The 19,522-nt window shown below is 44.8% G+C and overlaps 5 protein-coding genes across 17 annotated transcripts in view; 3 read left to right on the top strand and 2 right to left on the bottom strand.

Moving 5' to 3' along the window:
* The window catches only part of LOC128252423 (zinc finger matrin-type protein CG9776), a 109,685-nt gene that overhangs the window by 37,200 nt on the left and 52,963 nt on the right, over positions 1-19,522 (bottom strand). The gene's annotated exons all lie outside the window — the stretch shown is intronic.
* LOC128252449 (omega-amidase NIT2-like) lies at positions 1,310-2,864 on the top strand. The gene is made up of 5 exons (XM_052980174.1): positions 1,310-1,453; positions 1,515-1,852; positions 1,913-2,093; positions 2,148-2,381; positions 2,453-2,864. The coding sequence occupies exons 1-5, from the start codon at positions 1,444-1,446 to the stop codon at positions 2,542-2,544; spliced, it is 855 nt and encodes a 284-aa protein (XP_052836134.1). The 5' UTR covers positions 1,310-1,443; the 3' UTR covers positions 2,545-2,864.
* LOC128252442 (uncharacterized) lies at positions 3,460-4,854 on the top strand. The gene is made up of 2 exons (XM_052980160.1): positions 3,460-3,755; positions 3,818-4,854. Exons 1-2 carry the CDS (start codon positions 3,524-3,526, stop codon positions 4,768-4,770), a joined length of 1,185 nt encoding a protein of 394 aa, XP_052836120.1. The 5' UTR covers positions 3,460-3,523; the 3' UTR covers positions 4,771-4,854.
* The window catches only part of LOC128252444 (ankyrin repeat and protein kinase domain-containing protein 1), a 13,601-nt gene continuing 954 nt past the window's right edge, over positions 6,876-19,522 (bottom strand). The window contains exons 1-5 of one of the 4 annotated variants that reach the window (XM_052980163.1): positions 11,180-11,316; positions 8,359-8,757; positions 7,532-7,777; positions 7,261-7,465; positions 6,876-7,186 (exon numbers count right to left, since the gene is read on the bottom strand). In XM_052980163.1, the coding sequence (XP_052836123.1) occupies positions 6,972-7,186; positions 7,261-7,465; positions 7,532-7,777; positions 8,359-8,757; positions 11,180-11,224 (1,110 nt within the window). In that variant the 5' untranslated portion in view covers positions 11,225-11,316 and the 3' untranslated portion in view covers positions 6,876-6,971. Of the gene's footprint in view, positions 7,187-7,260; positions 7,466-7,527; positions 7,778-8,358; positions 8,899-11,179; positions 11,317-19,522 lie in introns of those variants that run through there. The other 3 variants (XM_052980165.1, XM_052980166.1, XM_052980164.1) reach the window with 3 other exon arrangements.
* LOC128252456 (complexin) overlaps positions 11,534-19,522 on the top strand; it is a 26,085-nt gene continuing 18,096 nt past the window's right edge. For 2 of the 10 annotated variants that reach the window (XM_052980190.1, XM_052980189.1), the window contains exons 1-3: positions 13,173-13,316; positions 14,091-14,287; positions 15,862-16,067. In XM_052980190.1, the coding sequence (XP_052836150.1) occupies positions 16,013-16,067 (55 nt within the window). In that variant the 5' untranslated portion in view covers positions 13,173-13,316; positions 14,091-14,287; positions 15,862-16,012. Of the gene's footprint in view, positions 11,763-13,147; positions 13,317-13,771; positions 13,924-14,090; positions 14,288-15,861; positions 16,068-19,493; positions 19,506-19,522 lie in introns of those variants that run through there. The other 8 variants (XM_052980185.1, XM_052980183.1, XM_052980184.1 and 5 more) reach the window with 8 other exon arrangements.

Raw genomic sequence — 19,522 nt, 5'->3', positions numbered from 1 at the left:
ATCTAAGTGCAGAGTAAGCTTAACTGCAGCTTCTATTTTATAGTTGCTGCATAGCATCTCTATGGTATACAGACAATTGTAGACTTTTAAGGCTGAAAGATGTTGAAGTGGTTAGCCAATTTCCTGAATCGACTTCTTGTGATGGCTTGTTGTTTTTATTTTTGGGAAGCTAGCAAACTTCTTCGATTCCATTGAACAGTTTATTAATAACCTTATGCCTTAAATTTCAATTTAATTTTGATCTTATGCAATTTCTTTAAGGTTATTAGTGTTATTTAGATGCTTAAGTCTACAGGGAAAAAGGTAACTTTGGTCGGTTTGTGTATTAAGTAAGTTTTTTAAAACAAAAAAGTTGTAAGCAAAATATTATAAATGAGTTTGAATTATTTTAAAATATCCATCTGTTAAATAAACTGAGAACTATATCCCTCCAAAATTTTAGATTTTTCTTTTGTAATGGTCTCAAATAAAACTGGCTTACTTTTGGCTCTAGTAAACTGTATTACAGCAGCCATTTTTTCCCTTTTCCGTATTTTTTTGAACTTTCGTTAATATAAATACTAAAGAATCTATTTCCGGAAACTGTTTATTAGCTAAAGTTTGGGTCTTTATTACTTACTGATATGAATACTTATTGACTACGAGGGCTTAAAAGCTTATTTTTACATTCAATTCTTAAAATCTGTTTAGTTATATTTAAAAGATTGTACTTGTATTAGTGCGTTTGGCTTTTGGTTCTTATTTTTATATGTGGAAACTATATTGTCCGTCAATAAAATTATGGGATATTCTAGGCGGAAAACTCAACTCAAATTAATCTTAATAAATTTAAATATATGACACATGCTATAGGAATATAAAAAACAATATAATTCTCTCAACTAATCGACATGAGATGTTTAAACCAAGACATTGAAACCCAGATCGAGGCAGGGCTCTGTTACTGTTACTTGATCATTCCACGACCTATTGTTTCAAAGTCATACCAAAAAAATCAAACTATTTTTCGGAGATCATTCTAAATTTATCTCGTACTGTTCCTTGGTCTTTAATATCAAAGTCTATAAACTGGTTAATAATACATGTAAAGGCATTCATACAATGCGTTGTTTACATGTCTTTTGACCTTAAATCTTTTAAAACACTTAATTTTGTTTGTACTTAGTAATCAAATATACTTTTACTTTAATCGTGTTGCGAGGTCCCGTGCAATCAACCTTATTCCCAATACTTGTGTCCATTTCTTATCTGAGGATGCAAGTGTAACAAGTAAGAAGGTTCAAGAGTCTCGTCAATGAGGTATATGTTCAGTCTCTGACTGCATCAGCTTGCATTACATAACTGAGCGATCAGTGACCACATATATGCAATCTTTCAAAGCTCCTATAAATACACAGCCTGCTTGTCTAGAGTCAGTAAGTGGCGCAACTGGGTTCATCAAGAATGGCTAACAGTGAGTCGCACCGGGCAAAGATGGCTAACAGTTTCAGTAGCAAATGTTTGCATTTTCGCAGAACTTACCATCGCACTACTGCAACTTCCGGTGGGCGGCGAAGTGGCCTCAAATGTGCGCCGGGCGGTGGACAGCGTGAGGAAGCTGAAGGCGGAAAACCCCAAGCTGCAGCTGGCCATTCTGCCGGAGAGCTTCAACGCACCATACGGCCAGGAGCACTTCCCCAAGTTCGCCGAGCAGGTGCCGACGGGTCCCACCTGCCAGGCGCTGTCCAAGCTCGCCCGTGAGCTGGGCATCTACATAGTCGGGGGCAGCATTGTGGAGCGCGAGGGCACCAAACTGTACAACACTTGCACCGTGTGGGCGCCCAATGGAAGTCTCATTGGCAGACATCGCAAGGTAAGCTGAAGGAGGGACAGCAAACGGGACAGTCTGAACAACAATGACCTTTCTCGGCAGATCCACCTCTTCACCATGAGCATCGAGCCCGCCAACGCCGGCGGCGTGGAGTTCGACGAGGCGGCTGTTCTGACGGCGGGATCGGAGCCGACGGTGGTGCAGATTGGGCAGCAGAAGGTCGGCGTTGGCATCTGCCACGACAAGCGCTTCGAGGAGCTGGCCAGGATCTACCGCAACATGGGTGAGTCAACCTACCGCCTGGCGCCACTGGGTTCTCAATGAGTACTCCTCCCAGGCTGCTCCATGCTGGTCTACCCGTCCGCCTTCTGCATCTGCCAGGGACCGATGCACTGGGAGCTGCTGCAGCGAGCCCGGGCCACCGACAACCAGGTGTTCGTGGTCACCTGCTCGCCCGCCAGGGACAACATGTCGGGCTACGTGGCCTACGGCCACTCGATGGTCGTCAATCCCTGGGCGCAGGTGCAACGCGAGGCTGGCGAGGGATGTGAGTTCATTGTCGAGGAAATCGGTGAGTTCTCCATACGGGCATACGGGCATACAGTCAACTTGCAAGACTGATGGCCTTTTCTCCCCTTTCAGATTTCGACATGGTCGAGCAAGTGCGCCGCCAAATACCCATCTTCAAGCAACGGCGCACTGATGTATACGCTACCACCAAATTAAGTGAATAAAGAAATCTTGAGAGCAGCGGGAGAGAAATTCACTGATAGGACTTGACATGCTTATCGCCTCGGAAGCACACAGAGCAAAGGCAGCCACTGAATCGAATCAAGACCTCGAATTGAGCAACGCACCGTGGTGTTGCATAAATTATTGTCCAAATATTTCATCAGCATAACATACTTTACAACTGTTGTATTTTCAATTGAGTAGAGATCAAAGTTATACATAGGATGAAACTGAATTTAATTTAACAATTTAATAATAAAACTTGCGAGGTGGTACCTGTTAAAATTATATGAGGAATAAACAAGCAGCGCTGATACTTTCATTGTTTTTTGATATTTGCTAATGACAAATTAGTTAAATTAAATAGTAGCAGACTTAAAAAGCAAGTCAAAGTGACAATCAGGAACTCATTGCATTGCAAAGGGCCATCGATTTGATTTCTTTATTCTTATGGACAATTACACCAACTTTTGCATAAAGAAAACTTTTATTTTTGTAAGCGTATGCGACTTTTAAGACTGTCATTGCATGCGTATTAAAAAGTTATATACTTTTCTTTTTCAATCCTGATAAAATCGAATAGACCAAATATAATTTCAATCATGAGCGTGTGATTCACTTTGTTCGTTTATAAACTCGTTTTATCTGGAAGGGTATTCAAACTTTGACTTGTCAATTTTTGCGCCATCTAGATTTAAGTTAGTTTATTTTACTATCTCGATTTCAGTTTATGGCAAGAGCGACTTAAGTGCAGTAAAATTTGGTTCATTAAAAAAAATAATAGTGTAAGAAACCTTTTTTGAAAATTAAAAAAAAAATTAAGCTAATTTTCGGTTGAACTTTCAGACTGGGATACAAAAAACGCAACCAGTGTGCGACTAAACTCTACATCCGTCGAGGGTTCCGATAGGCCTGGGGCAAAAGCTGGCTCCCAGTGGCTTTGAACAAGCGATTGCGACAAAGCGCAACCAGAGTTGGTCGATGGCAACCTCAAAACTAGCGTTTGGCGCTTCAATAGCCCTAGTTCTGTGGGTGTGGGCGGGCGCAGGATATGGCCAGGTGGCCTTCGTGCGGCACCTTTCGGAGCTGCGGATCAGGGAGCTGAAGGACCTGGCTGTGCGGATGCAGAACTCCATCAACCCCGAGAAGTACGCCTGCGAGAGTTACTTCGACTACGTCTGCAGCCGCAATCGTCCGCTCTTCTCGATCATGGGTATGTGAACTGGCGCGGTCCGGACTAATAATGTAGTGACTAATGAGAACACCCCATCCTAGGCCACATGCCGCAGATGAGTGAGCTCATCCAGCTGCTGACCGAGCTGCAGAACGACCCAGCGCAGTTCGAGGCTAAGCAGAAGCTGCTGGACTTCTTCATATCCTGCAACTCGCAGCACGCGCTGGAGGATTGCTACCGCGAAACCTTCGAGTACTTCAAGCCCCTGTTCGGCTACATTGTTACCAAGAACATGACCCAAGGAGGGTCTCACGAGCTGGACGACTTCCTGGGCGTCCTGGAGCGCTTCGTGGCCCGGACCCACAGGGACCGGGAGTCGAACCCCATTCTCGACAAGCTGGCCACGTACAAGCAGAAGTTCAAGACGCCGCGCGTCTACTTCCACGCCGGAGACCTGGACCGCGAGTACCGGAACCTGCGCATCTACCGGGAGAGCTACGAGCACAACATTCGCAACCTGGAGCTGCACCGGAAGCAGAACTCGACCTACGAGATGGGCGTGCAGCGGACCATGCTGGACTGGAGCATGTACCTCTTCCAGAGCCGCAACAAGCCCATGTCCTACTACTACGCCACCTTCACGGTGCACTTGTACATGATGCTCTTCAACGTCCGGGAGCGCCAGCGTGACTTCACGCGATTCCGCGAGGAAGTGGAGTGTCTGAGGCTGCCGCAGTTCGTCAATGTACTGGACGAGGCCAGAATGCTGGCCGTGATCTACTTGAAGAGCTTTCGAGCCGCCTGGATAGACTACAGCGCCTGGATCAGCGCACCGCCGCACAACAATGGCATCTACGACCAGGAGAACGGCATCCTCCAGCAGTACCACCTCGACAACAAGCGCATCTTTTTCACACTCTACGCCCAGAACTTTTGTGAGTTCGGCAAGGATCTGGCCGAACACGTCTTCTATCTGGGTCTCAAGCAAAACAAAGATTTCTTCGACATATACTCGTGCGGTTTCCAAACGGAAAACCCTATGAGTTGTGTATGAGCGATCGAGGTCCTTATTACAAACCTGTATAAGATTGTTAAATAAGAAAAACTTGAAAAATAATTAATAAGCATTCATCGATAATCTCGTCTCTAATTCAATAAATTACTGTACATGGCAATTTATATAGTGACGAAAGGCACCGAGAGAAAAAATTAAAAAAGTACGACTAGTACTACTAATAATATAAAATCCAAAAAGTTTTTCTTATTGGCAGAGAGCCTTTGTGAAATGCTATCCACAAACAATCAAGCCAGTTTTTTTTTATTTTGTACTGTTAGTAATAGTAGTAGTTTTGGAGTGGATTATTCTGTTCCACCTCTCTATCCAGCTCCCATTTGTCAAAAATTTAAATTTTCCACTTTACTTTCTCAAAGACCAAAGTTAAAAAAATGTTATACATTAAGTCCATAAGTTATGCAATAAATATTTATAGACTAGTATTTTGCCATGACATAAAAATACAAAAAATAGACACAATAAATACTCTTTTAATCGGAATTAAAGGATGTAGAGGGCAGTAGACTCCAATGAAAATTGGAAATGTTAACTTAATATATATTTATGGATTGCCTTCCCCGTAGCGACTATACACACCAAGAGTGCGCAGAAGGTGTCTTCTTTTAAAAGCTGCAGAAACAAAAATATGCCCTGATGGTCCAGCTCAAGCTCAAATTTTAGCTAGTGCTTGAGTTCGAATTTGAACTAGAGAATGAAGTTAAACGTGAGCTTAAGCACGAATTTGAACTCGATCACGGTCTTGAGCTCATATCAAAATCTTGAGAAAGAGTACGAACTTGAGCTTAAGCTCAGCACGAAATTCAGCTTATTCTTGATCGCAAATTGAAGTTTGAGCTCCAATTTTAGCTCATAAATTAAACTTAGCGTAAGGACAACCTCGAGAGTGACACTAAATTAAGGTTGGAGCTCGAGCTCAACTTGAGTTTCAGCTCATAAACTTGAGGTGGAGTTCGAGCACAATTTAAAGCTCGAACACAACCATTAAAATGAGCACCAACTTGAACTTAAGTGCAAATATGAACACGATCATTAAATTGAGTTTTTTGAGTACAATTTAAAGAATGATGACGTAATTGAGCTTTGCTTTTTTATATGAGCACAGCTTTAATAATGAGCACGAAATTGAGCTTAACCTTGAACTTGAACTTATGAGTATGCTCGAGCAAGCATTGAGCTTAAATTTAATCTCAAACTTTACTTTGAGCTAAAACTTTAAATTGAACTCATGGACTTGAGATTGACCTTGAGTTCGATCACAAAGTTTGAGTTAAGGCCCATATTTGAGCTGGAGCTCCATATTGAGTGTTTAAATTATAATTGTACGGACGGACTTAATGTTACTAACATCTAACCAAAACAACATTGTCCAGTGCAAGAGTATAAAAGCATTTAAAGCAGGCTTAAACCAATTTGTATTATTATAAATTTTTAATTTTTATCCTTAGTTTGCTACTACACCGAATCAGCTTAGGTACTTACTCCACTTGAAATTTATACTAATATATTGTTTAATTCGTTTTTGTATTATTGTATGTTTAGGAATGTTCGATAACTGGAGAATGTAAAATAAGTAGGTTTGTATGAATTCAATCATTATGTTAGGCATTTTTGTCAGAATTTTACATTTTAATTCTTGGTGTCCTGGCTTAAGCTCTGGGAAAGAGGCACTCTAATTAAACCAGACCTTTGCTTAGAAGTTTATAACCCAGTGAATAAAACACTTGACTCCCTAAGAAGTCTATACATATCCTAGCTCAGCTTAAGAAGTCGAGTTGATATAGCCATTTTGTATGACTGTCTGTTTCTTAACTGCTTGCGAACTCAGTTTTAAAGATAGATAAAGTTTAGAAACGGCGCTGATCGGTCGTCTATATCCAATAGTTGCCATCTATTTTTCATTTCGGATTCACCCCATTAGTTAACTATAAAACGCTGACTTACATTTTCGGCAAAGATATTTTCATTTAATCGTATTTTTCCATTATATGTTTTTAATTGCCTATCTAAGCAAATAGTTTAAAAAGCCTAGTCCCACGAAATAGTCATTGGAACAATAAGCCTTTAATGCCCTTAGGGACTTTATTTTTCAGTACATTGCGATTATTTCAAATCCTCATTAGGGCGTTTCCTTGCTTTTCCTTTCCACATCTATTCCATTCCGGGAACTTCTTTTGTGCGGCTCATTGCTGCAGTTGTGCTTTTGTTACCGCGTCTGCGGTCGCGACAGACTTTTGCAGCCTAAACTTTTGCACCTTGTCAAAGTGATCCTCTGCCTCCTGCCTGCGATAAAGTTTGGCCAAGTCGGTGCAGGATTTGCCGACGCCATCCAAAGCCGCCAGGTCTGCGCCGTGGGTAACGAGGACTTTGATGAGCTCCAGGCTAGCGTTCATAACCACTGCAGCCGAAGAGTCAGTTAAAATTCCATTTGAGCTGGGAACTACCCCATCTACCCATCTACTTAATCCCTACCTGCCCGCATGAGCAGGGTCCAGCCGCAGATGTCCCTGGCCTCCGCATTGGCGCCCGACTCGAGGGCGAATTTGACCATTTCCAGCTGGTTGGCATCGACGGCGCAGTGGGCTGGGGTCATACCATTGCCGTCCGTGGCCTCCAGGTTGGCCTTCTTGTTCAGCAAAATGCGCGCCGACGGCAGGTGACCGTGGTAGAAGGCCAGCTGCAGGGGGATCGAGTACAGTACGCATTAAATTGCGAGCGATTGAAACTTAGAGCGTTTACCAACATGCAAGGGGGTCCGCCCACTTCCCGGATTGCCCAGGTGAACGCTGCAGCCGGCTGAGAGCAGCACGTCGATGATGCACATCTCGCCCTGAATAATCGCATTGGCCAGCGGCAGAAATCCGTTGGGTGCGGGGTACTCGACTAGGCTGGGTCTTCGCCGCAGCATCCGTTTGACCAGAAATTGCTGGCCCTTTCTGATGGCTCGGTTTAAGCAACTGGTTGAAGGCAAAGCTGCTGTGGTGCAAGCCTAAAAAAGTATTCAATAACTTCTGGATTAAGCCGTAAATGTAACGTATTTTTTTTTGCCATTTTAAAGTAACTTTAACCAAAATTTTCCATTAAAACGATTCAGCGTGCAAAATATATTTGAAGCAATTTTACAGTTGGGGAATATTTGGTTATAATAAAATAAAATAAAAATAAAAATTAAAATAAAAACCAGTTGGGAAATAGCTCCCAATTTCTTTATAAAAAGACAAAGTGACTTCACAGTTAATTAGCCACTAAATGTACAATACGCTACAAAAAAGTACGCAACACAAAAAATTATTAAAGAAGAAGCTGCGTATCAGTAAAAATTTTAGTAGTTAATTGAACCTTCAATACAGTATACATACGAAAAATGTAATTACAAAATAAAAAGTACCATCATTTTGCAGCAAATTTACTGTGTTAGTTGTATGGTTGAAATCGCGTAATGCTACAAGCTTATATAACGCTGCCTTATGGCTGCCTAGCGAATGTTGAAACATGACCCCAAAGTGAAGATTTGGTTCGAAGAAAACACTCACAGACTGGACCTTAATAAAACACAACACAAGTACTTACAATTATATCCGGCGAAATAGCCAAGGGCACGTAGCGACGCCCATCCTCCGAAACTCTCAGGGCTTTTACACGCAGTCGATAGCCGAAGTTTTCTTCCAGATTGTTTACATCTACGGGGGAGCTGGTGGTCCAATGCACCTGCATCCAGCCAAGGCGCTTATTGAACTTTTCCACGCTGTAGACCAGTGCATTTTTTAATAATGACCATTCAAGTCTGACGCTGTTAACTGTAGGATCGGAAATTCGCGACTCAAAATTGGGCCAAGGGAGTAGTTCAGGATCCTCCTGGCCCAATTTATAGACCAGCTCCTCGTCACTTTGTCTCGGCTCGCTGTTGGTCATATCGCGAATCGGCCAGCTCTGTAGATATTGGCCACATTCCAAGGAGCTTTCTCTGCGCTTTAGAAATAACAAGTGGCAGGGCAACCGCCATAGTTACCGGAATAGAGTTGGGGTTTGGGGTTTTTGGGTTTTCGCTTTCGTTATATATACACTCAGAACCAATATCTCTTCCCTAGATCGAGCTTAAATTTTGTAAGCTAACTTTACACTATGGTATATTTCTAGGAGCACGAACACTAAACGATTTTATATGGAGTGGTGGCATGGACATGTCATGAACATTCCCTTGTGAGCGGTATAAAATTCAGAAAATCATTACCAAAGATATGAGTTTACCAATTTCAGTAAAATTAAAAAAAAAAAAACAATTTCCTAATTGCTAATAAGTTTCTTATGTCGTTAAGTAAATATTTCTCTGATATTAAAAACATTTTTTCCTTCTTTAGTATTTCTGATTATTCGCGCTTCCTTATTACATTGACTGAGAAAATATAAAAATTATGATTTTTCGTAGTGTTCAAACTAAAGTTCAGCGAATCATGGAAGGCATATCTGAGTGACTCAATGATTACGTTTGATTTCTATTTCAAAATAACGTCTTAAATAACTGTCATATTTGGTGAGTCAATAGATCTCTACCATGTCTCTACATTCGTGTGGGGTGGCATTTTTGAAATAAGCTTGCGATGCGTGGGCACAACTACACAGAGAGAATTCCGACGTTCTGAAATTGAGAAGTCGAATTATAAAAATATGTATGTATCCTTTTTGAGTACAGATTTCGGCTTAAAACTCCCATTGAGGACATAGTTAGACATTTAGAAAAAATATTTGAATCGATCATAAGAATCACATAATGTGTATATGTGTACTTGAATTTTGAACTAAAGGAAAGTTGTTGTTTTGTATTTGTTGTTTTGTATTTGTAAAACACAAAATTCGATCTAGCCATTCACCACTTCTGATAATTATCAAAAATATTTTGTTGAAACTGACAAGCAAAAAAAAATGAAACAATTTTAGCGAAGCAAACCATTGTAATACTAGGTTCATTCCAAGCAGTTTGTATGTGATATTAATATCAGCAAGAGTATATATACTTCGGCTGTTTAGAATTTGCAGTCTGTCACGTTGTTAAATCAATAAAGTGCCGCAATGTGGGCAGTACATTTCTGAGTGCCCGCTTGCTGTCCCAATCTGCTGATATTGCCACTAGCGAGCAATAGTCCTGAACGCACTGAAAATGAAACTCTTGTGTCTGCGTGTGGTTACCGGCTCACTTAACGAGCCTTTGAGATAGTCGGCTTCAGTGCGGAAAGTTTATCTGTCCGGCAGGCCCAATGTGCCAACTCATCGACCGCCATGGAGACACGGGCACCGGGCATCCGGAACTGGGCGACAGAGATACTCGTACTCGTACTCGTACTCCTATCTCGTTGTCAGCCGAGTCTCGGCTGACATGTCAAACACAAAAAGACTGACACAAACACATGCGAAAAATTATCATTTGTCAAAATCACAACATGAAACCGTTTTAAATTTAGCCACTCTGCCAGTCATCCGCCGCATCCACATCCCTCGGCCTTAAGCCCGCACCCATCCCAAACCATGCCATCCCATGCCATCCCATGCCATCCCATGCTATGCCAGCCCAAACATCGAGCTTGTGCTTTTGCCGGGTTCGAAATGACAATGTCTGTGGCTGAAGTGGAGAGAAGTTGAGTTGTCATCTTTGCGGCGGCTGCTGTTGAATCCCCATTGATTGAAAACGAGCGTACTAACCAACGGGGCGGTGGGCTGCATTAGACGGCGGGTATTCAATGTCATTATTTTGTGACAGGGGACTTATTAACTTCGTTTCGCAGATGGCAAACTATGGAGTGCGATTGTTAAGTTCCAGATGGTTAAGCCAAACTACAGCTACCATTATACATAGATTGTCTTGCATATATCGACTTTAAACTTTCTCAAGACCCCTTTTTTTTTGGCCAGGCACTCGGCCAATGAAAACTTCAATCAATTTGTTCCGCATTGGCCCCCAAGGGCATCTCCATTTCTGCGTCCATGGCACTAAGAACGAGCTCATTCCCGTTTAGAACGCTGCGCAAATCTCCAGGCGAACGCGTCTCCTGGCAGTCATTACGGTCTGCCGTGGGCCAAATGTGGCCAATTTGCCTGCCGACGCGTCGACTGATGACACAGGGAGCGGATGGCGAAAAGCAGCGCCAAAAATAATCATAACAGGCAAGTAGGTGATGAAAACAGGATGGGGGGGGGTGAGTGACTTTACGAGCAGGTGGCATAAGCCAAAAATGGTTTGATTCTAATCAAAGTAATGGGATCCGACACTGCACGATGACGTGTGTATGGCTTAATTAAATAATTTATATAAATTACTCCCTCGGCAGCTCATCCGCCAGGGGATGCGGATCCTGCGGATCGGGGCAGACAATCCGGCATTAACTTTATCACCCGATACCTTCCGGCTGGTGCGTAAGCGCCGCCAAAAAGGCCTGGCACACATGCCCAGAAATTAGCGAAGGATAACCTGTCGCCGGTTCCGTATCCGTGCGAGGTCTAGCCGCACATCAAGCAATTTGTTTGCCACACTACCAGACTATCAGACTCCCAGACTATCAGACTGCGGGGCTTATGTAAGCCAGTAAGTAGATACAAATGGGCTGGGTTAGGGGTTAGGGGTAGTCCGGGGCCCAAAGGGAAAGTTGTTATTAGCCAACAATTCGGCTGAAAGCTTTCGGCGGTAAGCTTTCGCCTGGTTCGGAGGGGGGGAGGGGGTCAACTGTCAAAACTGACAGAAGAGGTCCGGCTCTCTCTCTCTTGTTGGCTTGTTGGTTACGGCCACCAGTTCTACGCTGGCTAAGAGCCTGGCCTTTTCGGCAGCTAATGTAGTGGCAGCCCGCAGGAGCAGAGCGAACTTTTTCGGTTGGTATTCGAGCGACGCCGTCGAGTAGGAATCAGTGTGACATTGCCGAGTGCCGCGTGCATTGCCAGCAGGGAAAATAGCCAAGTTTTGTGGTTCTCGGTGCCCTCGACTGTTTTAGGTAGGCCGTAATCCACTTCCTCCTCCGGTCCCGTCCAGAGCGCCCCTCCACCCTTTAGCCTCCACCGCCGACGTGCTACTAGCAAAGCCTAATAGCCAGTGGACTATTACCCCAGCGACAGCAATGCCCTGGTGGCCGGGACGTGACTGTCATCCCAAGCAAGGAGCGTCGCGCTGCGGAGTCAGAAGTAATAAGCAATTTGTGGCGGAAAAGTTATATCGCGCTGCGCAGCTAGGACATAATTGATTGGTACATAAGCCAGCGGTTGGCGCCGGATGGGGCAGGGAGCACGCCACAAAGCCACCACACTCACGTACTCAGCGCAGTCTGGCGAAACGCTAAGAAACTAAGAAACTACAATTGATTGAGTGCAAAACAATGGAGCCCGCCAGCGGCATGGATTTGTGTCGCACTAATTAGAAGTCTCGGAGATTCGTTTTCGCCCCGCTGCCGCTGGCCACTGATGCACTTGTCCAAGCTTCTCAGCCGACGGATAAGCGGATGAGCAGATGAGCGGATGAGCGGATGAGCGGACGTGGCCAGAACTTGGCAATTTCCTCCTTTAAAGCTCTGCGCTTCCGATGCTGCCTTCCTGCCTTCTGCAGTCTGCCTTCCCTTTGTCGGCTCTGGATCTACATGGGCAAACAAGCTGGAATGGCAACTGACAGGCGAACAAAGGCTTCTGCTGCTGCTGCTGCTGCTGCTGCTACTGCTGCTGATGTGTGCAAATGTTAGGCGGAGCGGAGCAGAGCGGAGCGGAGTGGCTGGCTTCGAGTGGCGATGATAATGACTCGTTAGCAGGCCCCATACGGCAGAACGAGTGTCTTATCATCTGGCGAAATTACAGAATTACGCATACGACCAGTGGCACGAATCAATATCGTATCTCGCGCGCGTTTCACGCAGGCGCCAGCGCCCAAATGTAGGCAGCGCTTTCGGTCGCAGATTTCAAAGTCAAAAAGTCAAGAGAGGGAGAGAGAGAGAGCGAAAGAGAGAGAGAGAGAGAGAGGGGAATCGAATTATGTAACAGACAAAAAGTAGCAGCAGATAAATATATTATTAGTGGCAGCGAGAGGCAGGAAGCCAACTGGCGTTACATAAAGGCAGGACATTAGGCAGGGGCTGGGGGGGGCAGTCTTTTCATTATTTTCATTCTTTTCAGTCCCTTCGGTCCTTCGCCTTGAGCGCTTTTCCCCAAACGAGCCCCCAGTGTTGTTGTCCCTATCTAAGCGCTTTCCACTCTTTCGTGTCCTCTCGTGTCCTCTCGGCCGCCGGAACGGAGAAAGCACTCAAGCCCGAAACCGCCCGAACCCGCCCGAACCCGCCCGAGTGCCGTGTGTGCGGCAGGGGCCAAAGCTCCGTCCTCCGACGCGTTTTTTATTGGATTTCGGGGCCGCCGACGTCGCAGTCGGCGTCGACGGCGACGGTCGAGCCGAGTTTTCCATGTAGGGAACTCGGCAGTGGCGACCAGAAGAGTGCGAACATAGCATGAAGTAAGAAGCGCCGAATAAAACATAGCGACGGCCTAGGTGAAAAGTGGAAAACCAAGCAAAAGTACTAAGCAAAAGTACACACACACATACACACACATACACACACACACACACACACACACCATCAGCCGAGTGCGGAGTTGAGCGAGTGAGCGTGTATATAGAGGCCTTGTGCACATATCACGTATACGTATACGTAAACGTATACGCATGGCCCATCGTGGTATTTAAAAGTCGACAGCCACGGCCACGAATGAAAATCTAAATTGATTAAAAGAATCTATTCTATCGAGCCAATTCAATTGCTCGGCCAGTTGACTGAGTGCTCCAGTGCGAGCGCAGCTTTATGTAATCAGTATCGGTGAAAAAAGCGAAATAGCGAAATAGCGAAATAGCGAACACAGCAGACAGCCAAAGAATTCGGCCTGGCGTGCACAGCACTCGAAACTCAATCGAATTTGTTTGCTGCGCGCGTTACGTAAAAAGCTTGTTTGTTTGCTATACCCTCTCCTCCCCCCTCCCGCAACCTCCCCTCAACCATACCAGCACGGGCATAAAGGCACTTACGTGCACGCTCCCATAAAAGAAACCCTAATAAAGAAATATCGATAAAAGCAACAAAGCAGTGGCACGGCAGCACAATAACAGCGCCGACAAGAGCAACATCGGTAACAATGCGACCCTCGGGGCAGTGTGTGTCCGCTATTTTTAAATTAGCGCCAGGCCAGTAGATTGTGGGGCAGAGTGCCACGAATCGATATGAAAACTCCGGCGGAGCGGAGTGCTGTGTGGTGGAGCCTTATCTCATGCTTCCGTGTCTCTGCTTGCCTTTCAGGTACCCTGTCCGCCTAATGCACGCTCTTCTCCGTGGATTTCTTTAAAACAAAAACACTTAAGCGCAGACTATTGCTGAACTTTGCTCCTTCAACAACAACAAAAAAAACCCGCATTGCTAGCGCGCACACACAGGAATCGGTTAACGGAATCCAGCGGAACGGAATCTGAAAGGAATACTTGCTGAACTAAGCCCAGGTAAGTGAGTGGCCCATCCAATCCGAAAAGTGTCCAAAGTATGCCTCAAGAATGCTCCAAATACGCAAACTTTTACGCATTTAACGTCAAATATTTGTGCAAAGTTCTTCCGCATTTTGAACATTTTCACGCGTAGAGTTCTTGGCGGCAGTGAAAAGCTTGGAAGCTCATTATACAATCCTTCGGATTTCAAGTTAAGTCGGTTCGATTCACAGCTGGCTACTTTCCCAAGAAAAGGGGCAAATGGCTTAATGCCAGCCCTGCGCATACATGATATTTGGCTATACTAGGCGTATACTTGATACTCGCTGACCCTTTTCGAGTCGCTAGCGTGGGCAGCTAAATATACACGATTTGAACACGATTCGAACACAGCTTATTTGCGTGTTTATTGGCTTTGGCCTTCTCACCCGCACCCGTTAAAGAAAACTTCAAATGTAATTAGATAGCCAGCTGAGCGGTCTTCGGGTCGACTTGACTTGTTTATTTGCGTAGGGACAAGAAGTGTTCCTTGTTTTGGCCGGGCCTTCGACCACACCTTTGGCCACCCGACCATAAAATTCTAGGCACGAATGCCATAAATTCTCGCTTCTATTTACATATATTTAGTCAGGTATGTTCGTCCTTGCTGCTCGTTCCGCACAACCCTAACCCCTTGGCCCGATTCATTTTCGGCAAAGTGGGGCTTCTGCTCCGCTCCTGCGATGCTGTGGATTGAAGTGAATTTTCCAAACTTCAAATGCCCAGGCCAATAAACAATTCAGCTGTTTGCCGACAGCCTGGCCGACTGACTGCCTGTCACGGCCCAGAAAATGGCCCTGGCATGGAGCTCCCCTTCGCAGCATCAGCTTAATTCATTAGCTTGGACGGGAAACGAAGGCGGATCAGCAGCCAGCAGCTAAATACGGGCTCTGACACCGCCCGGAGTTTGTCCCCCTATCCCCCTATCCCCCTATCCCCCTATCCCCCTGTCCGCCTGTCCGTCCGTCTGTCCGTTTTTATGTCAAACTAATTTCGTTGCTCGTTTGCTGGCGTTGGTTTAATTTGCGCAGCTAGCCAGAAACAAGTTGCCGCCTCCGGCTTAAGTTCGTTAGCCCAATTTGCGCAAATATTAATACATGGTTGCAGAGAGCCAGATACAGCAAAGTCCTGCCTTTGGGGCCCTAATAGAATTGAAAATTTTGGCTGGAAGACACGGAGCCCACATTCATTACGGCATTATTGTTGTGCTGGCAGACCGGGCCCGAGTTAGATTAGATTTCCCGAATTAAGTACACCAGCAGGGCAGGCACCACCGAGTGGCATTCAATGCAGATGTCACTGAATCGGAGACTCGACACAACTCAGGCTCAACTGCTACCGATGGGAGCCGCGAAGGTCTCGAGTGAAATGTCCGCTCCTCGAATGTCGGTTGGTTCGACTTAAGGCATTTAAGATAAGCGGCTTAAAGTATCAGGCGGACGCAGGTGACAGGGCAGGACACTCGCACTCGCACTCGCACTCGCACTTGCACCCCTTTGTCCTGCCACACACCCAATTAATTTGCTCTTTTCTCTTTGCTCTGCCGCTCACAGCTTACGCAGGACGAGAGGACGAAAGGCCAGCGCCGACCGCAAGTGCATTGCCTCGAGCGGAGGACTCAGGAGGACTCAGGAGGACTCAGGAGGACTCAAAAGGAACCAGCAGGAGACACGCCCCCAGAGCCCCTAGAGCGACAGCCCAGAGATGGCGGCCTTCATAGCTAAGCAAATGGTTGGAAACCAATTAAGTGCCGTTAAAGGTAAGTCGCAGCGGAAGGACGAGCCCAAGTCGTCACCCCAGCGAGCATTTATTTTTGGCACCCGATCAATAAATACACTTTGATAGGATGTCCTCGTATACATAATTCATTTTCAAGCTGCTGCGCAGCGACAAAAATTACCACACACATATGAGAGTGGCCAACGCTTTTAGATACACACCCAGGCCTGTCCCTTCCGCATTCGCATCCGCATCCGCATTCGCATCCGCATCTGACACCCCTCGTTGGCATTAGGTAAAGTCATTGGGTTCCCATTGCCGCTGCTGTTTAATCAGCGGCTGTGCAATCGCTCGGAAAATCATTGAATGCTTTCAGAAAGAGAAAAGCGCCAAGGCGAGGGCGAGAATACATATTTAAGTTGAAATGCTTATCAAGCGGCAGCATGCGAGCCCATTCAGGGCCGGGGCATCTACATGGAGCAGCCGCTCTCCACTTGCCCCCGTCAGCAATCTCGTTCAATTTGCAAGTGCGCTGCAGTGCCTTTCCCAAGGCCTTGCCCTCATCTTCATCTTCATCCTTTTCCAATCCCCATCCCCATCCCCATCCCCATCCCCAATCCCATTCCCATTCCCAGAACCAAGGAGCTGCAGCTGAGCAGAGCACATTACCGGGTCTCTTATCGAACGCAGAAATTCTGCACGAATGCGCAGGAAAGTGGTTCCGACAAATTGATACAGTTAATTGTGTAGATTGATGTTGAATTTGTCACAGTCGCCTGCCCAGGCCAAGAAGGAGCCCAGCCAGCCAGCCAGCCAGCCCTTGACAAGAATCGGAGCCGCCGACTCAATCACTCTGCCAGCCTGTCAACTGCGGCTCAACTCGAGATTGCGGCTGCTCCGGTTGGCCATTAGGCCGTCAGGTCGGCCACGTTCGGGGAAACATGAAAACGCTATTAGCATGGGCGTACATTGGAAAAGCCAAACCAAGCCATATCCATGTGGAGAGTGATTGCGTGGGCACTGGCACACTTGCTCACTAGCTCACTTGCTCATGCCAAGATACTATGTATCGGATACGCACTCTACGACTACTTTAAGCCCTCAATGATGCAACAAGGCGGCTACTTAATTTGCGTCATAAAATGCGGCTGGGTGATGAAAACGAAATAAAATACACCCATTAAATTCATGGTCGGGAGTGCTGGCGCACAGCAATTGTCCAGCCATTGCTCGGCTCAGCTTTGGTCAGCTTTGGTCAGCTTTGGTCAGCTTCACATGCCAATTGCAGAGCGAAAGGTTTTCCAGCGCTTTTCCATGAAAAGCATATTTTCCGGATCTAGATAGCGATTCTGCTCCTGATTCGTGCGCAGTGGGGTGGCTGGAAGCACAGCCAGCTAATGCGTTTCCATTGTCAAGCCATTCGCACTCGCAATCAGACAATTTATTTGAGCTCCCTTAGCCTTTATTACCATTGCCTGTCTTACGTAAGCATAAGTTATGGATTTGTTATAGCCTCGCTTGGCTGGGAACTGTCGTCTTCGATGGTCGCCATAAATACAATCGCCCAATTGGCACCTCAATTTCAAGAAGTTAAGGTCTTAAAAAACATTTTTTTTTGCAATAAGCGGGGAACTCGAGTGTAGAGTCGTCAAGTTTTGTCATCATTTTATTTCTTGCGAAAAGGCTCGTTCTTTTATTTTTAATGCTTTGCTGAATTATATATATTTATTAACATATTTTCCTTTGTTTTCAGGTAAGCGTTCATGAGAATCCATCTGAATGTCCTATAAATACAGTGCGTAAGTGTCTGTCACCCCACTCCCCAACCTATCTTCCATACATTTTGAACAAAGATCCGAACTTTTTAAAAGTTTTCAAAGCATACATTACCAACAACTTAATATTTGATAGTGTAAGCATTGTTTTTATGGCACTACCTATTTAGTTTACAGTTCACCGCTTTTGTATCTGTTTTGAATGGAGACCCAGGTTTTATTGATTGGCAAGAGCATGATTACATGATTCAAATTTATGAATAGTTGACCCTAGACCCGTTCAAAATTGAAACTAAATAGTATTAAAACCATACAAATATATTATAAATAGTTTTACTTAAGCTTAGCCATGCACAATACATAAACTCCACTTAGCCAAGAGCCCATATTTGCTTCCACCTTTCCATATGGCGTTAACTCTTGTTTTAGAAAACAGCCGAAATATTCAAATTTCCTTAAGAACGAATTTGTTTTCACTAATACGCTTTTCGAGTTAAAGTGAATGCTGTTTTTTAAGCAAAATTTCAAGTACATTAGCGGTCTTTTTTGATATGCACATTATAAAACCGACAAAGAACGCTAAGATAATCACTGTCAAAAACAACCTATTAAAATAATTTATTTGATATTATCAGATATGCCATAATAAATAATTAACAAATAGCTAGTTTATCAAAAATTTTAACTTTAAAAACTCCTTTTCCGTTGAAATGCAATCATAAGTCCTAACAGTAAGCCATGCTGCTTGCCCAAACTCAGCTTGATATTTTCATGTCCTTCAGATATAGTATTGTTATCGTAATTTATTTAACCTAAGTACAGATCATACTACAGAAATCCACCTGAAAGAAGTCCCTCCCAGCCACACACCAAAAACAAAACCAGAAAATATATATTTGTTCATTCCTACAATGCCTTCACAGCCGAACTTTACCTCATTGTAAAACACACGAACACAAGAGCTTGACAAACACACCCAGTCAAACACACCGAACGACTCCCAAGTGCACAGCAATCTGTGGATCCCCCCTTTTCCCTCCCCTTTCCCTTTCCTCCATGTCCGGATATCCCACCCCAAATCCGCCTCCCCTAACAGCAAAAAAGAAAAAAAAAACGCAACAGCAACAACAAGTACACCTCGAGCAACAAAAGCCAACAACAATGAACACAGCTGCCATCGCACCGATAGAAAACATACAGAAAACACAATTCAATTTCTTCTATTACAATTTCTTCCTGACTACCAACTACCAACTACCAACCCTCGACTTTCTTTCCGCTCTTTATTTGGTACTCGCATATTTACATGAATGCCACGCCCAAGCCATCCCGATCCACCGAGCACTCATGACCCCAGCCACCCAACTAACCAACTACCCAACTACCCAACTACCAACTCCGTAATGGAATCGAGCTTGAACAAGCTGAAAATTAAATATCTGCTGGACATTCGAGCCGTTTCAGTCAAATCATAAACCAGCCACCCTTTTTGCTACTCCACTTTTCCACTCTTCCAATCTATATCATTATATATATACCTGTACACACCCGCAGCAATGCGCCTATTTACTCACACACAACGTGCAACTTCGAGTTGCAGTTCATAAAGCGTCACAATGAACCCAAGCAGATGGTCTAATACTCGTACTAATAATACTTTTCCTCTACTTCCCCGAACACACGCTCGACAGATGCTGCAGGCGGTAATTTCTCAACTTAC

Source organism: Drosophila gunungcola, chromosome 3R, assembly GCF_025200985.1.
Source record: "Drosophila gunungcola strain Sukarami chromosome 3R, Dgunungcola_SK_2, whole genome shotgun sequence".
Taxonomy (NCBI): domain Eukaryota; kingdom Metazoa; phylum Arthropoda; class Insecta; order Diptera; family Drosophilidae; genus Drosophila; species Drosophila gunungcola.
The sequence above is the reverse complement of the archived record's forward strand: the minus strand, read 5'-3'. Positions and strand labels throughout refer to the sequence as shown.